Source organism: Sceloporus undulatus, chromosome 4 (genome assembly GCF_019175285.1).
Source record: "Sceloporus undulatus isolate JIND9_A2432 ecotype Alabama chromosome 4, SceUnd_v1.1, whole genome shotgun sequence".
Classification (NCBI taxonomy): domain Eukaryota; kingdom Metazoa; phylum Chordata; class Lepidosauria; order Squamata; family Phrynosomatidae; genus Sceloporus; species Sceloporus undulatus.
The window spans coordinates 68,681,548-68,708,027 of NC_056525.1; the positions used below are offsets into that span (position 1 = coordinate 68,681,548).

The following is a 26,480-nucleotide window of genomic DNA, read 5'->3' on the forward strand; positions in this document are numbered from 1 at the left end:
TCCATCAAAAATGTTTTTAAGTTACTTTTTTTTTTAGTTACTTGTGGGAGAGGGTTTCACAAAACACTTTTGCTGAGTGCATGTAGTCTTTGGCTCATACATTTCCTACCTCTGCTTTAAGTAAGCATGGTTTGAAGATGTGTTTTCTTTTTAATAAACAAAAGTAAGACACTTGAAAATTTGCATGGGCACCAAAAGGCCTAAAATTGTAGCTCTAGATATCAATCCAGTCAATACAGTCTTCAATCTAGCTAGAATGTTACCTTTCAGCACATGTGGTCAAATTACAGTCCTCCTTGGATGGCAGCTCCTGGCATTCCCCATTACTGACTATACTGGCTAGGGATGGTGAGAATTGCAATCCAGCAATATTGAGAGTCCCTCACTTTGCCTGCTCCTGCCTTACACCATGGATACATACTTATGGTTGTTTGGCTTTGATGTAGTGTATGTGTATGGGTTTGTGTGTTTGTCTTTGGTCCAAGCTCTACATTATTTTAGGAACTTTTTTTCTCTCTTATCTTTAATGTCACATCTGCTTTGTTATTCTTTTTGTTGTGTTATGCCTTCAAGTCATTTCAGACTTATGGTGATCCTAAGATGAACCTATTACAGGGTTTTCTTGGCAATGTTTGTTCAGAGAAGGTTTGTCTTTGCCTCCCTTTGAAACTAAGAAAGTACTTGCCCAAAGTCATCCAGTGGGTTTCCATGGTCAAGTGGGGATTCAAGCCCTGGTCTCCAGAATCATAGTCTAGCGCTCAAACCATTACACCACACTGACTTTCTCATCTACTTTGGGTCCTGTGGGTGGGGGGTGGAGGAGGTTGCAAGTAAATAAGGTTTTGTAACTTGGCAGGCTGAAATGCTTCTTTCCTTCTTTGTCATCTCTGTAGAACAAAACTCCTGGAGAGTGAAGCTATGAATGAGTCACTGCGTCGCAGTCTGTCACGTGTTTCATCTAGGCTTCCCTATTCACTGGGCTTATCTCCAGGGCCTGGAATGGGGACAACTAATAGTCCTGTTGCCTCTGTACAAGCAGAAGTCTCTGAGGTCCTCCAGTGGGCCAAACAAGACTTGGAACGGCTGAAGAAGGAAACTAAGCAACAAAGGAAAAGGTAAGATATGCTATTCGGTCTGCCTAGTTGCTAGTTAGAAGTTCCATTTGGGAGGAGGGGGGATATTGCCTCTGCCCTCCTTCTCACTCTCTACACAACTCTTTTTCAAATACCAGTCATTGTCTAAAATAACCTTCCCCAACCTGTTGCCTACTAGATGCTTTGGACAGTAATTCCTAGAATTTCTAACTGGTGATCATGCTGGCTGGGGCAGATGTGAGTTCAAAGTCCAAAACATCTGGAGGTCACTAGGTGAGAGAAAATAGCTATAACACTTCTTCTCTATAGCTTTGGTTTTCTCTTTGCATAATTAATGATATAGTTTAATCATAGAATCATAGAATTGTAGAGTTGGAAGAGACCATTAGGGCTATCCAGTCCAACCCCCTGCCATGCAGGAAATCCAAATCAAAGCATCCCTGACAGATGGCCATCCAGCCTCTGTTTAAAGACCTCCAAGGAAGGAGACTCTATCACCCTCCGAGGGAGTGCATTCCATTGTCGAACAGCCCTTACTGTCAGGAAGTTCCTCCTAATGTTCAGGTGGAATCTCTTTTCCTGTAGCTTGCATCCATTGTTCCAGGTCCTGTTCTCTGGAGCAGCAGAAAACAAGCTTGCTCCCTCTTCAACATGACATCCTTTCAAATATTTAAACAGGGCTATCATATCACCTCTTAACCTTTTTTTCTCCAGGCTAAACATCCCCAGCTCCCTAAGTCGTTCCTCATAGGGCATGGTTTCCAGACCCTTCACCATTTTTGTCACCCTCCTTTGGACACGCTTCAGTTTCTCAATGTCCTTTCTAAATTGTGTTGCCCAGAACTGGACACAATATTCTAGGTGGGGCCTGACCAAAGCAGAATACAGTGGCACTATTACCTCTCTTGATCTAGACACTATACTTTTATTGATGCAGCCTAAAATTGCATTGGCCTTTTTAGCTGCCGCATCACACTGTTCACTCATGTTCAACTTGTGGTCTACTTGGACTCCAAGATCCCTTTCACATGTAGTTTCATTCAGCCAGGTGTCACCCATCCTATATCTGTGCATTTTATTTTTCCACCCTAAGTGCAATACTTTACATTTCTCCGTGTTGAATTTCATTTTGTTAGCTATGGCCCAGCTTTCTAGTCTATTCAGATCATTTTGGATCTTGATCCTGTCCTCTGGGGTATTAGCTATTCCTCCTAATTTGGTGTCATCTGCAAATTTGATAAGTATGCTCCCAATTCTGTCATCCAGGTCATTGATAAAGATGTTGAATAGCACTGGGCCCAGGACAGAGCCCTGTGGGACCCCACTGGTCACTTCTCTCCAGGATGAAAAGGAGCCATTGTTGAGCACCCTTTGGGTTCGTCCAGTCAACCAGTTACAAATCCATGTAACAGTTACCTTGTCTAGTCCACATTTTACAAGCTTGTTTGCAAGAATGTCATGGGAAACCTTGTCAAAGGCCTTACTGAAATCAAGATATACTATATCCACAGCATTCCCTTCATCTACCAAGCTGGTAATTTTATCAAAGAAAGAGATTAGATTTGTCTGGCATGACTTGTTTCTCTGAAACCCATGCTGAGTTTTTGTGATTATGGAATTGCCTTCTAGATGTTCACAGACTCTTTGTTTAATTATCTGCTCCAGAATCTTTCCTGGTATTGATGTCAGACTAACTGGACGATAATTGTTGGGATCCTCTTTTTTCTCCTTTTTTAAGATGGGGACAATGTTTGCCCTCCTCCAATCTGCTGGAATCTCTCCTGTTTTCCAGGAATCTCTTTACTTATTCTGTGCTGAAATTCCCCTCTTCTGTCCTCTGCTCCATTATCCTCAGGTTGAGCACCCTTTGCCTTTTCTGAGAAGACTGAGGCAAAGAAGGTGTTGAGTAATTCTGCCTTTTCTCTGTCTTCTGTTAGCATTTTGCCATCTTCTCCACGCAGTGGCCCTACCGTTTCCTTCTTCTTCCTTTTGCTGCGGACATATCCAAAAAAGCCCTTTTTATTGTTCTTAACCTCTCTAGCAAGCCTGATTTCATTCTGCGCTTTAGCTTTTCTGACGTTACCCCTACACATGCCTGCTATTTCTTTGAATTCCTTTTTTGTGACTTCCCCCTTTTTCCATTTCTTATACATCTTCCGTTTCAAACTTAGCTCGGTTGAAAGTTCCTTAGTCATCCATCCTGGTTTCTTGAGACACCTCCCATTTTTCTTTTTCACTGGAACTGTTTGAAATTGTGCCTTCAGTATCTCCCTTTTGAGAAAGTCCCATCCGTCCTGAACTCCTTTATCTTTTAGTATTTCTGACCATGGAATTGCCCTCAATACTTCTCTAAGTTTACTGAAATCTGCTCTCCTAAAGTCTAGGATGCGTGTCTGACTTTGCCTGGCTTCTCCTTTCCACTGTATTACAAACTCCAGGAGAACATGGTCACTTCCACCTAATGATCCCACCACTTGCACCCCATTAACCAAGTCATCCTTTGTTGGTTAGGATCAGATCTAAAATAGCTGACCCCCTTGTTGCCTCTTCCACCTTTTGGACCATGAAATTGTCTTCCAGGCAAGTGAGGAATTGCTAGACCTTGAGGATTTTGCTGAGTTTGACTTCCAGCAAATATCAGGATAGTTGAAGTCGCCCATCACTACTACATCTCTCTTTTCTGACTGTGTGGTCATCTGTTCTAGAAAGATATCATCCAATTCCTCCGTCTGACTTGGGGGTCTGTAGTAGACTCCCACCGTAACATCCTTGTTGTTTCCCTCCCCTTTGATTCTTATCCAGATGCTCTCCACCTGGCTTCCAGGATTGATGTCCAGGATCTCTTCACTGGTGTAAATATCTCTGACATATAGTGCTATTCCTCCTCCTTTCCTGTTTGGCCTATTTCTCTTAAAAAGGTTATACCCCTCTATTTCCACATTCCAATCATGAGTCTCATCCCACCAGGTTTCAGTGATGCCTATTATATCATATTTGCTTTGTTGTACTAGGAGTTCGAGTTCATCTTGCTTATTTCCCATGCTCTGTGCATTAGTGTAGAGACATCGCAGATCATGGTTCCCTTTTACTTGCTGCTTGTGCAAGTTTTTTTGCCTCCAACTGTTGGGTCCTTGCACTTTTTTTCCTGTTTCCTCTATGTCTGTTTGACTATTTTCTCCAGCCCTTTCGCCTTCCTTAATATTGTCTCCCTTCCCCACGGAACTCAGTTTAAAGCCCTCCTGATCAAGTTCTTGAGACTGTTGGCAAAAACATTTCTTCCAACTGGCGTGAGATGCAACCCATCCGTTGCAAGAAGTCCCTCCTCGTGGAACCGCAGCCCATGATCAAAGAATCCAAATCGTTCTCAGTGGCACCATCTGCGAAGGCAGTTGTTCACATCCACTATTTTCCTCTCCCTTCCTGGACCGTGCACTTCAACTGGCAGAAGAGACGAGATGACAACCTGTACATCCATTCCTTTCAGCTTCCTACCAAGTGCCTCGTAATCCCTTTTGATGTTCTGCAGGTGGTGTCTTGCAGTATCGTTGGGTCCCACGTGGACCAAAAGGAAGGGGTATTGGTCAGTAGGCTTGACCAGTCTTGTCAGTCTCTCTGTCACATCACGGATCTTTGCACCTGGAAGACAACACACCTCTCGAGACATCTTGTCAGGCCTACATATCACTGCTTCTGTACCCCTCAGCAAGGAGTCCCCCACTACGACCACATGCCTCCTCCGAGGCTTAGCAGCGACTGTTCCCTCGGGTGGGACTCTCAGGCTGCCCTGCTCTGTCCTTGAAGTCTGTCCATGCTGCTCTTCTTCATCCTCCTTGATAAGGGAAAGAGCTTCGAATCGATTCTCTAGCTGCAAGCTCCCTGAAGAATCCCTTCTTGGCCTACTTCTCTTTGTGACATTCTTCCAGCTGTCTGCCTCCTCTGTTTGGCAAGTGACCTCTTCCACCCTAGCATCTTCCTCTGCGTGGTACTCATCCAAGATCGTTAGTTCTATTGTGTCCAGGAAATCCTCTTGTTCCCTAATATGCTGAAGTGTAGCTACTCTGGACTCCAGCTGCTGCACTTTCTCCTCCAAGAGTGCTACCAACTTGCACTTGGTGCATGTGAAGTTCTCCACTTCTGTAGGCAAGAAGAGAAACATCCCACAAGAGTTGCAGGTGACTACAGCAGATCCCTCGTTGTCCATAATGCAAGTCTTCAGTAATGACTATAACAGTCAATCTACTGGGAATACTTCTTTAAGGGAATGTACTGGCTGCTATCTTATACTTAAAGGCAAGGTTCTGTTTCAATATCTGATTCTAACTCGATGCCACTTGAGTAGTGTTGTTGAGTTAAAGAAAATTAAAATTCGTGTGCCGTTAGGATGTGACTCACAGAAGCTCCGCCCCTTCAGCAACAAGCACACGGTCTCAAAATGGCTGCCCAGCAGCTCCTCTCCTTCTCCTCTCTCTGGCCGGACTGTTCTAGAAGGCTCTGGAAGTTGTTATATAAAGCTAATGTAGTGGAGTACAGCAGGACAGCAGCTGGAGGCCCAGGTAGCTACACTTCAGCATCATAGGGAGCAAGAGGTTTTCCTGACCAGAATGGACCAGGTGGTCCTAAATGGGAAAAACACAGAGGAAGTTGCTGGGGAGGAGGAGGACACTTCACATACAACAGGTGTAAGTAGTTGGAGGAATGTCACACACAGAAGTAGGGAAACTAGGGAATGTTCTGTGAGCTTGCAGCTACAGAATCGATTTGAATCTCTCTCTATTATGAAGGATGATGAGGAAGAGCAGTAGGGACAGACTTCAGGGACAGAGCAGGGGATCCTGGGAGTACCACCAAAGGGAACAGTTGCTACTAAGCCTTAGAGGAGGAGTGTGGTGGTTGTGGGGGACTCTTTGCTGAGAGGTACTGAACCAGTGGTTTGTGAGCCTGACAAGATGTTTTGGGAGGTGTGCTGTCTCCCTGGGACAAAGATCTGTGATGTGACAGAGAGGCTGACAAGACTGGTCAAGAGAGAATAGAAAGCTGGGCCAAAGGTAACAAAATGAATTTCAAAACAGAGAAATGTAAGGTACTGCACTTAGGGCGGAAAAATGAAAAGAACAGATATAGGATGGGTGACATCTGGCTGAATAGGACTACATGTGAAAGGGATCTAGGAGTCCAAGTTGAACAAATTGAACATGAGTCAACAGTGCGATGTGGTTGCTAAAAAGGCCAATGCAATTTTAGGCTGCATCAATAGAAGTATAGTGTCTAGATCAAGGGAAGTAATAGTGCCACTCTATTCTGCTCTGGTCAGGCCCCATCTGGAATATTGTGTCCAGTTCTGGACTCCTCTCAGAGCAGATGTGGTGGAGGGTTTTTATAATCTCAGGCTGAGTTTGGAGGACCCACGCTGCCTCTAGCTCCGAGGACTGGGATGAGGAGGAGGAGAGCTCAGGCGTGCCCAAGGCCAGACACCAGAACTCTTTCTCTGCTGCTGCTGCACTCCTCCAGAATACAAAAAATAAATCTTGGTTCGATCAGGACTGCATTAACATGAAACAGATCCTGGTGGAAAACTATAAAATTTATAGACAAAATTTTTTACAAACAATCCCATCTGAATGGTTTGAATTAAAGAAAAAATATAAGAAACTGATAAAAATAAAAAAAGCAACAGCCCTCAAAAATTCTTGGTGTACTTTAATAACAGCAGCAAATAATAAAGATACATCTGCTTTTTGGAAAATTGTAACTAGTGGCTGGCCAAGGACAGTAAGTATGACTTACGCAATTTCTGTCAATTGTTGGGAACAATTTTATAGCAAGCTATATGATCAATCCCGATACAAACAAAATCAACCCCCCCCCCCGTTGATATTGAAGAGCTTCCAAAATGGCTACCAGTTTCCGATGAGGCAATAAGAAGCCTGATAACAAGAATCACCCCAGGTAAGGCCCCGGGAAATGACAACATACCCTCCGAAGTGTTTAAATCTAATATTGAATGGTGGACCCCTGTTCTTGCATCCCTTTTCACCACCATAGATCATACTACATACATCCCTGAGGGCTGGGGCCTTGCTATTATTATACCAATATATAAAAAGGGAGATAAAAATGATCCTGGAAACTATAGGCCTATTAGCCTTCTCAATATCATAAGCAAAATGTATGCTCTACACCTATTGGATAAGCTCCAAGAATGGTTTGAGGAGGAAGAGCAAGCTGGCATTAGGGAAGAGCAAGCTGGCTTTCGGAAAAACCGTTCAGCAATTGACCATGCCCTAGTCCTTAAACATCTTTCTGAAAAGTATGTTGCTTCAGCTAGGGACACACTGTTTACTGCATTTGTCGATTTTAAATCAGCATTCAATCTTATATCAAGAGATATATTATGGAAAAAGTTGAGACCACCAACATTGATAAACGACTGTTAATATTAATCCGTAAACTACACGAGAATTCTCGAGTAGTAATACGTTGTAATAGTCAGGGCAATACCACAAGACCTATTCCCACATCTAATGGAGTAAGACAGGGTTGTGTTCTAGCACCTACTCTTTTCAATTTTTATATTAACTCCATGATTTTGACTCTATCAGAAATATCAGCACATGCCCCGACTCTGTCAAATAAGCCTCTATCAATTCTTGTTTATGCAGATGATGTTCTAATGTCCATCACAAAAGTAGGATTGAATAGACTTCTAAGAGCTTTAGCAACGTATTGCACAAATGATGCTCTAAAAATTAATTATAATAAGACCAAAGTAATGGTCTTCTTGAGGAGCCACCTCTGATACAAGTGGACCCTAGATGATCACTCCATAGAACAGGTGTCCACTTATAAATATCTGGGAATCACATTTCATGACAAGGGATCTACCAAACTACACCAGAAAAATGCTGTAATGAATACACAAAGAAGTATTAAAGCTTTATGTTCTTTCTATTATAATAAGGGAGGCCAATACATTCCAGCAGCTCTCCAAGTCTTTGTTACTACGATCTTAGCACAATTATTATACGGTTCTGAGATTTGTACTTTCAATAGCTTTACAACCTTCGAGGCAGTTCAAACAAAAATTTTAAGAACAATTTTAGGTGTCCCAAATTGTGTTTCAAATTCCATTCTCCGTCTAGAAACAGGGATGCTATCTGTTGAGGCGCGTGTATGGATATGCAAATTAAATTTATGGCTCAAAATGTTTTTTGTTCCGATCGGTTTAGTGCCATTAATTCTAACAGACTCCTTTTTGTCTCCCTGGAAGGAGACGCTGACCTTGAAACTCTTATCTCTTGGACTCTCACTATCTGAAATAACTGTACTAGGCTATGATAAAGCAAAATCTGTTATTTCTCAACCCATCAAGGATATTGATTTCCAGACTCATATAAGCCAACTAACTTTACATCCTGTTAGGGAATCCAGTAGACCTGGCAAATATGTGAAATATTTTGAGAATTTGAATGTCCCAAAATTCAGAAGAGCTTTCATGTCAGCAAGGTTTAACATCTTACCATCAGCAGTCCTGGAGGGCAGATTTAAAAAGATCCCTTATGAACACAGATACTGTCCTTGTGGCTTGGAGGAAATTGAAAATATTAATCATGTTCTCTTTGGCTGTTCTTTGTATACAGAAATACGTGCTTTATATATAACACCAATTGTGTTGCAGTTTCCAGGCAGACAAGATAAATTTTATACAAATTTTCTACTTGCAGATCAGAAGGAAGGTATAACGCAAGCAGTTGCACAATTTTTTGCAGCTGCCATTGCAAATCGTAAACAGTTTGTTAAACAGATGTAATATGTTATAATATAATCTCAAAATCTGTATAGATGGCTTGATTTAACGGTAAAATTTGTAAATGAGGAGGCATGACCGTATTTTACCATACCATCAAACTAATCTAGTTGGGGACTAAAGTCTAATGAAGTTACCCCAATCAGTTGCATCTGATTAATGGCACTTTGTAGTTTAACTCTTGCTTGGATAGGGGATATGATTGTGATTTTGAACTAATATGTCTTGAATGTGGTGCTCTATTACACAATATGATAGAGTTGTTTGCGAGGTGATGGCAGCCTACTCATTGTTGTGTGTTTGCCTGATCCTATCCTTGCTTTTTATCCTTACTTTTTATAGACCGTCATTTGTTTATACTCTCCAATCTGCCTGTACATGAACCTATGTTGTGTTTTAATTGGAATTTTGTAATTGTGTTGGCCAAATGGCCATAATAAAGTTGTTGTTGTTATTGTTGTTGTTGTTGTTGTTGTTGTTGTCCAGTTCTGGGCACCACAATTTAAAAAGGATGTTGAGAAACTGGAGCATGTCCAAAGGAGGGCGGCTAAAATGGTTAAGGGTCTGGAAACCATGCCCTATGAGGAAAGACTCATGGAGCTGGGGGGGGTATTTAGTCTGGAGAAGAGAAAGTTAAGAGGTGATATGATAGCCCTGTTTAAATATTTGAAGGAATGTCATATTGAGGAAGAAGCTAACTTGTTTTCTGCTGCTCCAGAGAACAGGATCCGGAACAATGGATGCAAGCTCCAGGAAAAGAGATTCCTCCTCAACATTAGGAGGAACTTCTTGACAGTAAGGGCTGTTGGACAGTGGAAAAAACTCCCTCAGAGTATAGTGGAGTCTCCCTCCTTGGAGTTCTTTAAACTGAGGCTGGATGGCCATCTGTTGGGGATGCTTTGATTGAGATTTCCTGCATGGCAGGGGGTTGGACTGGATGGCCCTCGAGGTCTCTTCCAACTCTATGATTCTAGGTGGAGGATTCCCCCCCCCCCCCGAACAGCACAAATGATTTCTTTTGGAGCTACAGGGTAACTAATAGGCTCTCCTAGTGCTTGCAAGTAAATGAGGCAATAACATGGCTTTTAAATTTACTACTTACTATTTGCAATACATCAAGAAATAGAAAATAAGAATGATTTGGAAGCTAGAAAGTGCTTTCCTTTGTTTTTGTTTTTAATAAAATGCAGTTTATTTCTCTGCTCTCGCAATTTCAAATGATAACATTTTATTATATGAGTGTTAATTAATTTTGATTAAAAATTCAAAGATATATTTCAGATGGCTGAAATCTTAGTTATATTCCATGTATTTTACAAATCATTTCTATGCAGTCAACAGTGTGCATCACTGAGGTCCAAAACACACTGCAAAAATAATCCGGTTTGAGACCACTTTAACTGCCCTGGCTTAATGCTAGGGAATCCTGGGAGCTGTAGTAAGGTGAAACATTTATCGTTCTCTGTCAGAGAGCTGTGGTGCTACAATTAACTACAATTCCCAGGATTCCCTAGCTCTGAACCAGGGCAGTTAAAGCTGCCTCAAACTGGATTGTTTCTGCAGTGTGTTTTGAACCTGAATTCAAGAGAGCTTATTCTGACATAACTATCCAAAAAAGTGCAAACATATTGCTCTAATAAATTGCATATTATCAGTATGGTATTTGTGGTCACATCACAATAATCTCCTGGATTTCAAAATTTACCACTACACCACTGTGTGAAATGCAATAATGTTATTAGTCGCATTTACAATGCTGCCTTTCCAGTGAGTTCAAGGCATTGTACATACCATACCTATCTGCCTCCCTCCGTTATGCTTATAGTGACTTTGTGAGGTTATTCAGTAACCTTTCATGGCTCAGTGGTGACTTCAGCCTGGGTCTCCTAAGCCACAGGAATCTTGTGAGAGTGTCTGTCCCTGAGTAAAGGATGTGGCCAAAAAAACCAGGAAAAGGCAAAGGGAGGAATATTTTTCAAGCCAAGATTGGTTGCTTTCCCCAAGTTTCTCCACAACAGGCTCACATGATTGTAGTGGTGTTTATTTGACCCATTTTATGTTAAAAATGTGGAATAAAAATGAATGCATAATCACATGTCTTCACCTAAAAATGCACTTCTTTCTTACAGCCCAGAGAAAGAAAGCTTTAAGAAAAGGTTGAAGCTGCAGCAGGGAAATGAGGCAGATGAGACAGATGAGAATGAGGTGGAAGAGGTAAGTGATCTTTGCCTCCACATGCATATAGTTTCTGTGATCTTTTGAATCCTGTCAAGTGTGCCATGCTCATCACTTGAGCCCAATTTTTCAAGACCTCTTTCCAGAAACTAGATTTAACTGCTGTATTCCAATACAGTGCTTCCTCGGGTTACGAAATTAATTCGTTCCGCGGCCACTTTCGTAACCCGAAAAGCCTTCGTAAGCCGAAATGCCATAGGCGCTAATGGGGAAAAGCCGCGATTCCGTGTGAAATAGCGCCGAAAAGCACCAAAAATTTTTTTCGTAACCCGAAAAAACATTCGTAACCCGGAACAATTATTTCCTATGGGATTTTTTCGTATCCCGGAAATTTCGTAACCTGGGTATTTCGTATCCCGAGGTACCACTGTACTCCTACCCTTGTTGAAAGTCACTTATTTCTGGAGCTCCTGAGGCTTAGCAAAAGACCTTCTGCCATATTTTTCAAGTATTACATGTTATTCTTTAATCTGGATATATGAAGCAGGCTGGGCCTATTCTATGTGCTGGTGTATGTTTTATTTTGTTTTGCTTCCCTCAAAATACAGATGGCTCTGTGAAATGTGCTTTAATAAAAGGATAGTGTAATACATTGCAAAATGCACAAAATATTTGCCAATTTTAATCATTTTTTTAAACATCAAAGTTAGTTTGATATATAACTATTCCAAGATTTGATTTTTATTGTTGGAAAAAAGCAATATTTAAAGAAGCAAAAAGCCAACCTAACTTTAAGAAAAACAACAACAACAACAACAAAAACAGTGTTTGATTCCCAGCTAGTGTCTGGTTTCTGGACTTTTGTGGTTTAAAATATTTTTTTGTGGAGAGGCAGGTTGTTATATTAATATAAGATGAAATTTTTGAAATATGGTGAAATTGATGCCAGTAAAACATGGTTTTTATTATCATTCTGCCATAGCTATACAAATACCCAGATGTCCTTTCGCAGGATTGCTAATTATCTGTTTCAAGAAAAAGCAGTGTTCACTGCTAATATATGAATATGAATATATGTTTGGAATGATGTGTTGGTTTTACTATTAAGGTTGGGCTTCTGGCACCAGAATAATACACTAAGGGGCTGTACACACAGCCCCTAAGGGATGGTGCGACACTGCCCCTTTCCTAACTGGATCAGGACCACTGCAACTGCATGGCGTGGCCCCGGCCTTTCCAGGGTGCAGAAAGGGTGTGATAGCCATGGCGTCACATCTATACAGCACTACTTCCGCACTGCTTCATGTGGATGCAGTGTTGGATGAGCGCTGTGATGCTGCACACTGTGTGGAGCAGTGTGTGGCATCTCAGCACCCTGGGGGGTGGAGTTGGGGTGTGCATCCTGTGGACACAACACCCCAACTCTGCCCCCAGGCTGGCCTTAATGGCCAGTCTGAAGAGCCCCTAAAATGCCTTATGCTTTGCATGACTAAATTGGTTGATATGGCTCCTTTCTCAATGGGATGAGATATTATTTAGCTCTGAGGAATGCTAGGCTATCTTCCAAGGAGAGTCCATAAAAATTGGGTATGGGAGTAATAAAATTTAAGAAGAGAAACAATGGTGTGGAATATGAAATAACATGCATACTGTTCATAAAAATGACTTACGTGCCTGGGCTTTTAGTGTATAATCAGATACTGCCTGGTGTTGCTTCAGCTGCTTAGTTGCTGTTCTTATTGCTTTTAAGACCAGTCATAGAGATTTTTAAAAGCATTTTATGATGGTGTTGTACTGTATGCTGCTTTAATTATTACAATTCTAAGCTAAGACGAAAAATAATAATAATTAGAATGTAAGTTCTTTTTGCTGTACAGCCCCATAAATGTCTTGGGTTTTTTAGAAGTGGGAAAGTGCAGTAAATGCATGCTTTCTCCCAACGTAAAGATTTCCTTTTTAAAAAACATTTTATTTGATTGATAGATTTCCTCCTCTGGGGTGCTCATGTGCATGTCTGGTGTGACTTTTGTCTTTTTTTAAAAAAAAAAAAACAAGAAATGTGAATTGTGTTCTTTCAGCAACGTTAACTGGAATCCTGCTGGGGGCACTATGCTAATGTAAAAATAGTTGTCCAAGTGGTTGCGCTTTCTCTGAACTTGCATAAGTGTAGTCCCAGGTAGAATGATTGAAACTACATGTGAAAGAGATCTAGGAGTTAAAGTAGACCACAAGTTGAACATGAGTCAACAGTGTAATGCAGCAGCTAACAAGGCCAATGTGATTTTAGGCTGCATCAATAGAAGTATAGTGTCTAGATCAGGGAAAGTAATAGTGCCACTCTATTCTGCTTTGGTCAGGCCTCACCTGGAATACTTTGTCCAGTTCTGGGCACCACAATTCAAAAAGGATGTGGAGAAACTGGAGTGTGTCCAAAGGAGGGCAACTAAAATGGCGAAGGGTCTGGAAACCATGCCCTATGAGGAATGCCTTAGGGAGTTAAGTATGTTTAGCCTGGAGAAGAGAAAGTTAAGAGGTGATATGATAGCTTTGTTTAAATATTTGAAGGGGTGTCATATTGAGGAGGGAGCAGGCTTGTTTTCTGCTGCTTCAGAGACCAGAACACGGAACAATGGATGCAAACTGCAGGAAAAGAGATTCCACCTCAACATTAGGAGGAACTTCCTGACAACTAGGGTGGTTCGACAGTGGAACAAACTCCCTTGGAGTGTAGTGGAGTGTCCCTCCTTGGATGGCCATCTGTCAAGGATGCTTTGATTCCTGCATAGCAAGGAGTTGGACTGGATGGCCCTTGGGGTCTCTTCCAACTCGATGATTCTATAATCCTATGATAGCCAGTCATTCCACAACACCCACACATAGCCCTCTCTTTTGTTGTTGCCTTGCTTAATGGGGAGCTAATTGAACATTGCATTGAATGAGTTGAAGGTCTTGGTGCTCACTGCACAACCTGTTACACAACTTGGGATCCATCATAAGTAGACTGATTATCTATTTATGCTATATATATAATGTGTATAGGATCTTGGCCATTGTCCTGTCCTCTAGGGTGTGATGTTATGTGTAGATAAGATATGTTATTGGGTGCTGAAAAGGCATTTGTAGATATAACGAAGTTGATAATACAACTGGGAAAGATCTTCATTGATTATGTTAAAGCCCCCTTAATGCATCCCCCATATTGTAAAGTGGGGCAGCTCCCAGTTGCATTTTGAAGAAAAGCCAAAGGGGTGAGGTTATTAGAATTCATGGCAAGAGAAAGATCTTTGGAGGGATGTGGTTGTTATGAGCTTAGAGAATGAAAGAACTAAGAAAAAGGAATATTTATTTAGGGGAAATGTATGTTGTGGTGAAATGTATGTAGTATTTATGTATAGATTTGTGTATGTAGTGTTTGAGGACATATGTATAGATAAATATAAATAAAATAAACAAAGAGGTTACTATAATAGATATAGACAATAGATAAATGTTTATTTCATGTGTATTGGTAAATCATTTATTTTGGTTTGATATTAGAATTGAACAATTAAATTTCAAAAATGAGATCAAACATATTTTGTGGTAGGTGCAGGATCTGTTAGGAAAGAAGTCAATATTTGTCTGTTCTGTTATTTGTGTGTTTCATAATATAAAATTATGTGTTATAATGTGATGTTGTTATGTGTTGTTTTTAATGGTTGTGTTCTTAATGTTATGTTCTTACACATAATTTTAAAAAAAATTATGCCTGGCATAAGCTCTTGTGCCCTTCAGTCAGTTGCGTCCGAAAGATGAAGTATTTCTTACTAAGAAAAACCTTAAAGCCTTGATTAATTGGATAGTAGTCTGTGAAAGGTTACACCATTAAAAACATGCTGGTCTTTAAAGTGCTGTAAGATTTTGTTTACTGGTTCATAGCTTTTTCTCTGGTGTCTGAACTTTGCTGATTTGTTAGCTAAAAGAATGAAAAGTTAGACTTACACAGGGAATGTATCAATTACAGGTGTTTCAAAGCAGTCCAAAATTCACCAGGCCCAATACCACCTGTGCTTGCTTTTGCCATTGCAGCAACTGAGGAGAAGATGGACAGCAAATTCCTGCCAAATATGAGTTTGAGTTGGAACCATGGTAGCTTAGAATGTATTGCCTAACTGTTTTTCTTCTCTCATTGCTGTGCTGCCTCTCTCTCTTTTTAGGAAGAACGAGAAGAAAGTGGTTGTGAGGAAGAAGGGGGTCAGGAAGAAGAAGAGGAAGAAGATTCAGGAAGTGAAGAAAGCCTGGTGGATTCTGATTCAGATGCTGAAGAAAAGGGTAAGCTCATGCAGCAGATACAAAGACTCTTTCAAGATATGCTTGTGACAGTGCGGTTTGGTGCAGTCCCTGTAGAGATCCAAGTGAAAATGCAGCAGTGCACAATCTTCAGGATGCATATGGAAGCATAAACTTTACATTACTTGCAAATGCAAATGCTGAATGCTGAGCTGTACATTTGTAGCTATAATTGCAGTGATTCCCAGTCAGTACTGAGTGGTAGTTTCCATCTCAGTAAAATGGTGAATCTGCTTCAGATTTCAGTCTGAATTCTAAAGGTGCTGAAATCTATTCCCTAAATAGATTCCATACATTGGATATATCTTTTCAAGTTCAAACTTTTGCCAGTCCACTGACACAGAAGGCACCAAGTGACAATGGTCCCAGCATCCTCCTTGCAAAACAAACTTGCCTAGATGGTAATTCAGCTATGCCCACATGGGCTGCAAATGATGGAATTGTGGTTCAATACATTGAGAAAACACCAGAATGGCGAAGGCTGCATTAGGCCTTCCCATGCAATCCTGCAAACGAGAGAGCTCATTCCTGTATTAACTGGAAGCTGCAATGAGTCGGATCCCAGTTTCCTCAAGATACTGAGTCATCTTCTTCTTTTTCTTTATATATGTAGCAGCAAATTTCCAGGCTGATCTGGCTGACCTGACCTGTGAGATTGAGATCAAACAGAAACTAATAGATGAACTGGAGAACAGCCAAAGGCGCCTGCAGACACTGAAGCACCAGTATGAAGAGAAGCTGATTCTGCTGCAGAACAAGATCCGTGACACACAATTGGAGAGGGACAGGGTCCTGCAGAATCTCAGTAAGGACATGCTGCTTAGGAAAAGTTGGGTTTTGACATGCTGAACAGTATCTCGGTGCACTGGCTTGGTACTGTGAGGGGCCTTGTATTTGGGTTCCCAAGAAAAGGCTAAGGTTTGGGGCCCCAAAACTTGGGGCAATATGACTTATACCCAAATTTGATACCCAAATTGAATGTCAGAATAGTGAAATGCTAATCAGTCATGTAAATTATCAGCTTTATGCCAATTGAAACAATTCTGCCATTTGCACTTGTGAATCAGAGGCTTTGTCTTGAAAGGTGGTATAGAAATAATTATAGATACAATAATAAAAATATGTTACTCTTTTCCTATACACTGCTATTTCTCTTGTGGCTGAATGCAGAATTACATGTTCAAAAAAAGATTATATAGGCTTGGAACAGACAGGCCTTTGCGGCACCCTCGTCACGTGCGAGGGTTGTCTGGTGGGCGGCAGCCCTTGCATGTGATGAGGGCGCTGCAGCTACAGCATGCCCACCAGATGCGGCACGTACTGGTGACATCGCAGCTGCGCTGCCTCCAAACAGTGTGGCGCAGCTGTGACGTCACCGCGCCATTGCTGGTGCTTTGGGGCGGCAGAAGTGCGCCACAAAAAGGATCTGCTTCCCGGTGCTCCTTTTTTGCTGCGTAGGAGCTCCTGCAGCAATTTGGTTTCTGCAGCGCTCCTGTAGAGCAAAGAGAGGCACCAGGGACGTGCCTCTTTCTGGTGGTCTGTACCCCGCCATAGACACCCCACCCCCCAGGACTTTACCATTTCATAATACATTACTGTATGTTCTTCCCATATAATAGTTGCTTCATTATGATGATGGGGAGAAGATTGGTTTAGATTTCGTCCCACTAAAATGCTTTTTCCTCAGGCTCTATGGAGTGTTACACTGAAGAGAAAGCCAACAAGATCAAAGCAGACTATGAGAAACGTTTACGGGAGATGAATAGGGATCTGCAGAAATTACAGGCAGCCCAGAAAGAACATGCTCGCCTCCTGAAGAACCAGTCTCGATATGAGCGAGAGTTGAAGAAGCTGCATGCGGAAGTGGCAGAGATGAAGAAAGCCAAGGTAACTTAGACTCAACCTAGAGGCAGAAATGCTGCCAATCACAGAGAATGTTTGTTGAATAATGTGATATGGCAGTGTATAAGTGCTCTCTCTCTCCTGTCCTTTGCAGGATCTTGAGGAGAGAATTGTGTTACATTTAATCCAATGACCAGTCATTGATTGTTTAATATACTTTGTACTATAGCAGATGTGTTAACTTGAATATTTGCCCCTGAAAGTCAGTGCTCCACCTGCTGTGCTATACTTACACTAACTCAGATGAAACCATTTTGTTTATATCACCCATACATAGCTAGCTATACTCAAGAGTTCATAGCCATCAGAGCAAAGCTATCTTTCTAGTCAGTCCTTGTATTGAGTCTACGTGTACCATTACATTAATAGGTGGCACTAATGAAACAAATGCGTGAGGAGCAGCAGAGGCGGAGACTGGCAGACACCAAAAGGAATCGGGAGATTGCCCAGTTAAAGAAAGAGCAGCGCAGGCAAGAGGTAGGCAAGAGCATAATCTGTGGCATGCTTGAGTATTTACTATAGTTTATTGAAGAAAGAAAGAAGAGTAAAAGCCCAGTGAGAGTAATCCAGCAAAAAGGAAAGTCTGAGTGCCTGCCTGGTTTGGGCTCTTTTCATAGAATTAAAATACAGTGTACATCCACTGAACATTTGAGGGAGAGTGGGTCTGTTCTGGCTAACTAACACACTCTCTCAAAGTGTAGTGGAGTCTCCTTCCTTGGATGGCCATGTGTTGAGGATGATTTGATTGTGATTTCCTGCATGCCATGAGTTTGGACTGGATGGTCCTTGTGGTCTCTTCCAACTCTATGATTCTATGCCCTCAACACTGGAAAGCTCCTCTGGCCATGCCCTATTTGCAGATCCCAATATTGTGGAAATCTGTACCCAAGTACCACTGTACATGTATGAAAGTTGTTCTTCAGGAAGGGTGGAATCATGGACCCTTTTGATAATCAGATAAAAACTATGGGCCTCTTTCCCAGAAAATAAACTTCAACCTCAATTTTCAAACTAACAGTAAAGAAATGGAAGGGAAGGATTTGGGGGATGGGGGAGCTATTACACAGACCCTCTGTAGCTGCAGAGCCATGGCCTCAAAGCAAGATCTATGAAGTAGACTGTTCATTGATTCAGCTCAAATATGTGAATATTGGAGGTATAACTTTGGGGTGTATAGATACTGAGGAAGAGGATTATGTCTAGGTAATGTTGTTTTGCTCCTCTCTTATGTCAATGAATGGATGGGGAGACTGTGAACTGGACTTCGGTAGTATCTATATCCAGAAATAGCCCCATAGAAATGGGTTAGCATTTTAAGGAAGATAATGGCAATTCAGGAAACAGGCCCTAATGGAAGGTTAGGCCAATGGAGTAGAGAATTGTCCCATATTGTAAGATGGCGTTACTTTTTATATGATGTTATCTGTTATAATATGGAGTTGATACAATTATATTATAAATTCTGATACACAGAATTTATCAGATGAAGACCCAGTAGGTTTCTTTTCTTTTCTTTTTTTAACTTTGGAGTCCCATTCTTAAAAGGTAATTTAACATAAATTTTGTTGTTGTGTGCATTACTGACTTCAAGTCATTTCTGACTTATGGTGACCCTAATACATTTTCACATTTTCATATTTTTAAAAGAATTTGAAGAACCAAGCTCCAAGGATATGTTTATGAAATACTGTATAAATGATATTTGTTCCAGCCTCACTATCATAATCAAATGGCTTCTTATTGTACAATTAAAGGCCATAAAACATAGTTTGGTGCTAGGCCTGTCAGAGGCAAGGAGAGACTATACCTCAGGCTTTTTCTCAGAATTGGTCAGATGCTTGTGCTTCCATTATTTCTGACAACCATGGAGAAAAATTGCTAAAAGGAGATTAGAGATACCTGGCAATGCCACAAGAACAACCCTTGATATCAGGAGAATGGAAGATAGTGATCGTGATATCTGTCAGTTTTGCTTTATGTCAAAGAAACTGAGAAATTTGTAATGAGGGAATCGCTTATTTTTCATTATTCTCATTCACTGAAGTAGGAACAAGAAATAAATATACAATGTATAAATTCATGGGGAAGCAGGATGAGGTTAAAGCATGAACAGGCTTTTTGATTAAATGAAAAGTTTGGTGCTAGAATGTTCAGTTTATGGAGATCATGAAAAGTTTCTTAAGAGATTTTTGAGAAGTTTGAGCTGACACCTGTTAGAGATGCTTCAGGTGATGGGAGATAATCCATTAGGTCTCTTTCTTGGGCATACTGAGAATGCTGATTTTGTGAATCTTCTGGATCACATATATGTAAAAAAAATAATCTTTCTATGAGGAATTCAGTATAATCAGACTGATTTTGACCCCATCAAGACTGGGTTTGATGTAGAGACCATTTACAGTTTCTAATTTGAGGTTTTATTAATAAATGATTTCTTCCCCCACCATGCCTTTAGTTTCAGATCCGAGCACTAGAATCTCAGAAGCGCCAGCAGGAGATTGTACTGCGCAGGAAAACCCAAGAGGTGAGTGGCAGCCATACTGACCTCCAAGATGATCCCTCTCCCCTCAAATACATTCCTCTTGTCTTTTACTGCATTAAAATCCTCTGTGCTATTTTTATCTTACCTTAACTTCAGCTTTTTTCGTACTGTTTTTGATATTTTTCTCTCTGCTATTAAAACCGTATGTATGGCTTCTCTTGGTTTTTACTGTATATTAATTGTTGTTGTATTTTATTTTGTCTTGTGTACATTACTCAGACATATGAATCGACCACAACAAATACCACCATTCTGTCTAGATTGAATCTCAGTTTATTGACCCTCATTCTGTTATCCAGTCCAGGCACTGGCTCAGAGTGTCACCTACATGTTCTAGATAAAGAAGAAATATAGCGCTGAATACCATCCATATATACTGGTATTACACCAGCCCAGATCTCTGGACAACCTCTCACAGTTTAATGTAGATATGGGGGATGGGGGATAAAGCAGCCCCAAGTACAACTTTCTGGATTTGACTATACATATTGGAAAAAGCCACAGCAATACAGTGCTCCCACATCTTACCTCAGGCAGCATAACACTAACCACCTTAGTCAATCTAATCAAAAGCCAGTGAAAAGATTAACTTCTTTTGTCCTCCAGGTCTCTGCTCTGCGTCGTCTGACCAAACCTATGTCTGACCGGGTTGCTGGGAGGATGAACCAGAAGCAAGCCATGGTGGACTCAGGTGCTGAGGTCTCTACTAGTACCACTTCCTCAGAGCAAGAATCTGGTTCTCGTTCTGTTTCCAGTATTGTGCGCCAGTGGAATCGAAAAATCAATACCTTTCTAGGAGACTCCCCTCCTTCTGCAAATGGGACCCGAACCATCAGGTCAGACACTGGACAAGTTAACATTTTGAGTTTTGACTAACCAAGGAAAGGTGTCTTAAAATCAAATTTTTAAAAATTGTTTAATAATTGTTTTAAAGTTGCCTTTATGGACTGTATCCTGCTCCTCTGGTTATCAGATGGGATAGATTTTTTTTTACAAAAAGAAATATGTTTTTTAAAATAACATTATATAGATTGCTTCATGGGGAGTTTTGCTAGCAGGGACACTGGCATCTCTGAGTCTTCTGTTACTCAGTAGCGCTCAGAGTAATCTCTGTCCCCATTCAAATGTAGCAGGCAAGTTTGGACTGACTTGTCCTAAAAGGTTTAGAGCAATGGCAGGATCATGATGTTCAGCTCTTATGATATGATATCCCTCTTCAGGAAGAAGTTCCCAAAGAAAGGGGCAAACCAGACCTTCAGTAAAACAGCCCGCCTAAAGTGGCAGTCGCTGGAGCGCCGTGTTTTTGACATTGTCATGCAGAGGATGACAGTCATCAATCTTGAATCTGATATGGAGCGGCTCATCAAGGTGAGGAAGCTGTTTTCCTGTCAGAGCAAAAAGCAAAGGTTGGATGGGGTTGCTGCGCACTTGTTGAAAGGAAAGGTTTCACCTTCTGTTGTTCCTTTCAGAAACGTGAAGAACTGTCACTGATGCAGGAGATGCTCCTAGGGAAGAGAGAAAAACTGCAGTCAGAAAACCCTGAAGAGCAGAAGGGGCTGCAGGAGCTGAACGAAGAGATTGAAGTGTTAGCAGCCAACATTGACTACATTAATGACAGCATTTCTGACTGCCAGGCCACCATCATGCAGATTGAGGAAACTAAGGTGCGTTCAGTTTGTATAAGGAGCAGCCAGTTTAGGTGCAAGGCATACTGTGGTTCTGGCATACTGTGGGCCTAGAGATGAGGGAAAGCTCCTTTGATTTAGATGTTCAGATGTAGTCAGTGGATAAAGAAAGTGTTCTAAACCTGAGACAAAAATTTCCCTTTTTCCCCCAAACCACCTTGGTTTTGAGTGGATGGTTTCAGGTTGAAATCCAGTTGATAGTCCTAACCAGAATAAAATTTTTGGATCAGTGGGAACTTGGTGACTTAATATAAATTCCATTGATTCAATTGGTGTGTGCTAGTTTGAATAAGCAGTTGGCAAATAGGCAAATCTTCGAAATAGAATATATAGCAGAGATGGACAACTGTGCAGGTGGCAGCAAAATGTTTATACCTTGTGCCTGCTCAGTGGGCAATATGAGTGTGTTTCAGTGTGCCTGAAGTGAAGCACCATCATTTCCAGATGCCATTTTTGGCTGATATTTTTAGATTTATTTTGTGTTTTGGCAGGCTTTGGAGGGTCAAAGGAAGCAAACCACTATGGTTTAGACATATTTGGAGGCAAAAAGAAAAATCACCCCAAAATCAGCCCTTTTAAAAACAATGGGTCTTTGTGGAGCATCAGGGACCACACTGGGCCCTGGGCAGCAGTTTACCATACCCTCCCCTGAGATACAGAATTGGGAAAATCTTGTAACTCTGCTCATTCCCTGTAGGGGGAGCAAAGGCTATAGAACTGTATCTTCTTCAGAGCTGTGAGAATGTGGTATCCATGTTGAAGTGAATTTTCCAAGTCTATTGAAAGAAAACTTCTAATTTTTTTGCAGTGCACATTGTTTTGTGGTGCATATTCTTTGGGCTTAGGGGTGAATGGATAGTGTAAAAATGATAACTACTTTTATTCATTAATATAATAGGTGGGACTCCTGAGGAGCATGCCACACTGTGGACCCATGCACATTAACACTTTAGCCAGAAAAGTGCAACTGCCCCTTTTGTTGCCCTTCTCATTCTACTGTCTCTCCCCCATGGGTCTCTCTCTCTCTCTCTCTTGCTAGGAAGAACTGGATTCTACAGACACCTCTGTGGTGATCAGCTCCTGCTCTTTGGCTGAGGCAAGGCTTTTGCTGGACAATTTCCTTAAGGCATCCATAGACAAGGTAGGTCAAAACAGAGTGGGGAATTTGCCAGCCACATCATATTAGTTAACTGTTAAGGTCTAATATAAAGGACCTAAAATCAAACAGTCAATTTTTCTTGTTGATAAGGATATGGAATGGCTAACTTCAAAATGCAGCATATTTGACAAACTGATATTTCTGCATTTGGACCAGGGGTCTTTTTGACTCTGTGCTCTGTCCAACCATTACACTTTTAATAAGAAATAAAAACCTCTCCAATGAGTTTCGCTGAGTTTGGATAGTGTGAGCACTACATTCTTTCCTTGCTTCAGAATCCATGAATAGAGAATTCTGGTAGAAATGGTGGTAGAAACCCACTGGTAGAAATGGTGACATAGTTTTGGGGCCACTACTCATGCATGATTAAGCACAGCTCTGTTGGAGAGGCTTAATCCAGAATCCCACCCTCTCATCCTCTTTTCTTGTTTCTCAGGAACTAGAAAACTGTCAGTAATATGTCTTTGTATTCTCTGCAAACAGAGTCTACAAGTAGCCCAGAAGGAAGCTCAAATCCGTTTGCTGGAAGGACGCTTGAAACAAACAGATGTAACTGGGTCCTCTCAGAACCATCATATCCTGGATGCCCTGCGGGAAAAAGCAGAATCTCACCCTGAGCTACAGGCACTTATACACAATGTACAGCAAGGTAGAAGCATGAAGTTCCTTTTACCTTTTTGAGTGGAATTGCCTATCAGCTAGCAGTCTTCTCATGGCATATCAAGCCAGTTTCCTCCCCTTTAGATTTCTTTCTGGCAACAGGAATGGAGCTTTGAAAAAACAAACAGAAAATTCAGAAAAAGTATTTCCCCCTTTTTTTTCTGGAGGCTTTGTTCATTAAAAAAGTTTAAAAAACAAATTATGAAGTAGTTTCTTTTAGAATGATTAATAAAATATTTAAGACAATCTTAACCTCCCACCTTTTTTCTCAAAATTAAGTAGCAGGTAAACATTTATGTAAGACTATGTACATTGTACAGTATCTCACATCACTATAGTTCCTGGACTTGGTTTCCTTTTCTCAGTTCTTTTTTATGGGATTGGGTGCTTTATGTCTGCTTGGGGCTGTGAAGCACTAGAGAAGATAAAATAATTTTCTTTGTTTTTAATGTGGTTTTCCCCCCCTTCTCATTAAGTGGTACAAGCGAAAAGTTTTCTTACAGGTCAGGTGTTACAGATGAGTATCTTGTAAGGTCCATTTATAAAAACAGTAATTCCTGAATAAGCTGTATATTTAACATATTAAACATGATGCTTCTGTGCCAAGCCAAGTTATTCATAGTGCATTTTGTGGTCCAAAACCACCTGTAAAGTGTGATAATACAACTTTTTTTCTGAAATTTATTTGTGTTCCCCACTGCAAAAAACAAACAAAAACCCCACAAAAACCAGGGGAGAATATCCCCACCACCGTCATCACATGGCTTCAAACTTTCCAGGAATTTTATTTCTCTAGACAGGCAGTAGATGCATGTGAATAAATTATTTTGGAAAGTCACCATATAGCCAAAGTTTTGAAGAGCCAGGTTACCAGGTTGCTTTGAAGAACCAGGATGACTTAAATCACCACATGGCTTCATGTCTTGGGCATCTGAACCTATGTTTGTTTCAAGCACCAAGGCTACTTAAACACGGTGGCCCTTCCTTGTGTTCATTCCTTAATCTACTGATTCTTTAAATTGGAGGCATGAGCTCTATTTTTCTGGGCATATCAGAACTAAAGGAACCCCTCATGGTTTTGGTTTTGGTTTTTGTTTTTGTTTTTTTGATAATATCTTTGCCACTTGTTTGATAATGTCCTTGTAACATTTTCCTTGTTAAGATCAATGATATATTGAGGCTGCTCGCTCCCCAAATGAGAGGGCTGCCATTATAGGTGCCAAGTACCCAAATGCTACTCAGTGTAACCTGGTGGTTTGCTTTTTCTTTTACACAGAAAATGGTTATGCCAGCACAGATGAGGAAATCTCCGAGTTCAGTTTGGCCTCAGAGGGGAGGTGAGTACTCCCAAAGAAAGAGAAGGCACATTATGCCCTCATTTCCCCCTCTCCTGTGCTGACCTTTAAAAGTACAAAATTCTACCTGTTGACCAGTGAAACCACCCAGGAAGTCACTTAGCAGCAAGAAACCCCTGTACTTTGTAACATTTCTCCTGAATAACAGAATGAACATAGTGGTGGAGGAAGGAGGGAGAATTTCCCCTTATCAGAAATGTGTAGACACTTCATTCATGAATGTGGTACTGAAGCTATTTTGGAAGGTGGGAGGAAATTATCTTGTGGATTGTCAGTTCAGAAGACTGCAGGTGCCCATTGTCTCTTTATGTGTTTTGCAGCTTTTCCCAGTCTTTCTCCATGAAGGGCTCTGCCAGTCAGGATGACTTCAAGTGCAGGGTAAGTGGAAAGCTGCATCCTGGCAAATACAACTCTAGGGATGTTTGCTTGCTTGCTTGTGTACATTGCAATACAGTCCCATCATGAGAAAAGTATCCAGAAGGATGGGCAGAGCGACTATGTGATCACAACAGCACAAGCAGACAGACTGCAAACAGAAAATACCCCCCCCCCCTTAATATCTGTGTGGCCCTTGAAGATATATTTAAAATGTCATCATGTTGTAGATTTTTCATGCTGCACAATTTTTCTTGCAAAGTCATTTGGTCAGATGTATAGTAATCTACTTCTGAAGCAGCTCTTTTTTAAAGAGGCTCACAAGACATATGGTTTAGTTTGGCAGTCAGATTGGTAGCACAGGAAAGATTCGCTCAAAGGCAATAATAGAATTTTTCACCTATACAGTATTATGTTGCACATAATTTGTTCACCTCTGCCCCTTTCCTTTTGTGGTTCAGTCCAGATGTTTCTTCAGTGGCTTTAATACCTATCAGACTCACTGCGTTCTTATTTCATAATTTTTACTCTTGAGGAACCTGTGTATCAGCGATAGATATGGAAACCTTTGACTATTTTGCCCTTGTATGCAAAGACAAATAATTTCTGTAGTTTTCTCCCCATCGAAGAAGAAAACAAGTATACATGTGCAGTGTTTGCGTGATATTTGCCTAGTATTTCCTGAAGTGTTTTAGGAAACTATTTTGCAAAGAAGTGCATGTATGGGCCTTATCACACGTGAAATTGGAACTCCAATCTGGGGCCCTTCCACAGCCCTTCTGTAGCGAGGGTGAAGCAGGGTCACTTCGAATCTAAGGCAATGCATGTGATATATTATAACACGTGAAGAACAAAATTGTGATGATTCCTGAGTCAAAGCAGAGTGAGAGCACTTTGAATTCATGCTAACTGATGTTCTTCCCCCCCCCTTTTTTTTTTTTTTTTTTTTTTACTCCTGCCTTATGGGGCTTTGTTTTAGGGAGAGCCCAAGCTTTCTGGGCAGATGAAGGCTGTGTCTGCAGAGTGCCTGGGGCCCACACTGGACATCACTACCAAGAACATCACCAAGTCGTTAGCATCACTCATGGAAATCAAAGAGGATGGCATTGGATTCTCTATCCGTGACCCTTACTACAAAGAAAGGGTCTCCCGCACCATCAGCCTTCCTATCCGAGGGAGCACATTGTAAGCTGTGGTCATTGTTGACATTGACCTTTATAGAAGTCCTGTTGGGCAACCTAGGTAGACCAGCTGCTGGCCTGCTGGAGATTTAGGATCAAATACATCTGTATTATCTCCTCTTTGTGGGCAAATTCTGAATCAAATTTTGACAAATGAAAGTTCTTTGATTTGGAGGTAGAGAGCATTTGATACAAAGAAACCATAGCTAAGGGGGAAGC

General features: G+C 41.1%; 1 protein-coding gene across 5 annotated transcripts in view; it reads left to right on the forward strand.

The window, feature by feature from the left end:
- The window catches only part of KIF21B (kinesin family member 21B), a 93,972-nt gene that overhangs the window by 50,046 nt on the left and 17,446 nt on the right, over positions 1-26,480 (forward strand). For all 5 annotated transcript variants that reach the window (XR_006103500.1, XM_042463026.1, XM_042463029.1 and 2 more), the window contains exons 11-25: positions 894-1,115; positions 11,028-11,112; positions 15,270-15,384; positions 16,016-16,207; positions 17,090-17,289; positions 17,674-17,781; positions 19,760-19,828; positions 20,453-20,682; positions 21,067-21,214; positions 21,316-21,510; positions 22,571-22,672; positions 23,174-23,339; positions 24,627-24,687; positions 25,026-25,083; positions 26,060-26,265. Coding sequence is in view for 4 of the 5 variants with exons in the window: in XM_042463026.1 (XP_042318960.1) it covers positions 894-1,115; positions 11,028-11,112; positions 15,270-15,384; positions 16,016-16,207; positions 17,090-17,289; positions 17,674-17,781; positions 19,760-19,828; positions 20,453-20,682; positions 21,067-21,214; positions 21,316-21,510; positions 22,571-22,672; positions 23,174-23,339; positions 24,627-24,687; positions 25,026-25,083; positions 26,060-26,265 (2,157 nt within the window). In the remaining variant the exon portion in view is untranslated. The remainder of the gene's footprint in view (positions 1-893; positions 1,116-11,027; positions 11,113-15,269; positions 15,385-16,015; positions 16,208-17,089; positions 17,290-17,673; positions 17,782-19,759; positions 19,829-20,452; positions 20,683-21,066; positions 21,215-21,315; positions 21,511-22,570; positions 22,673-23,173; positions 23,340-24,626; positions 24,688-25,025; positions 25,084-26,059; positions 26,266-26,480) is intronic.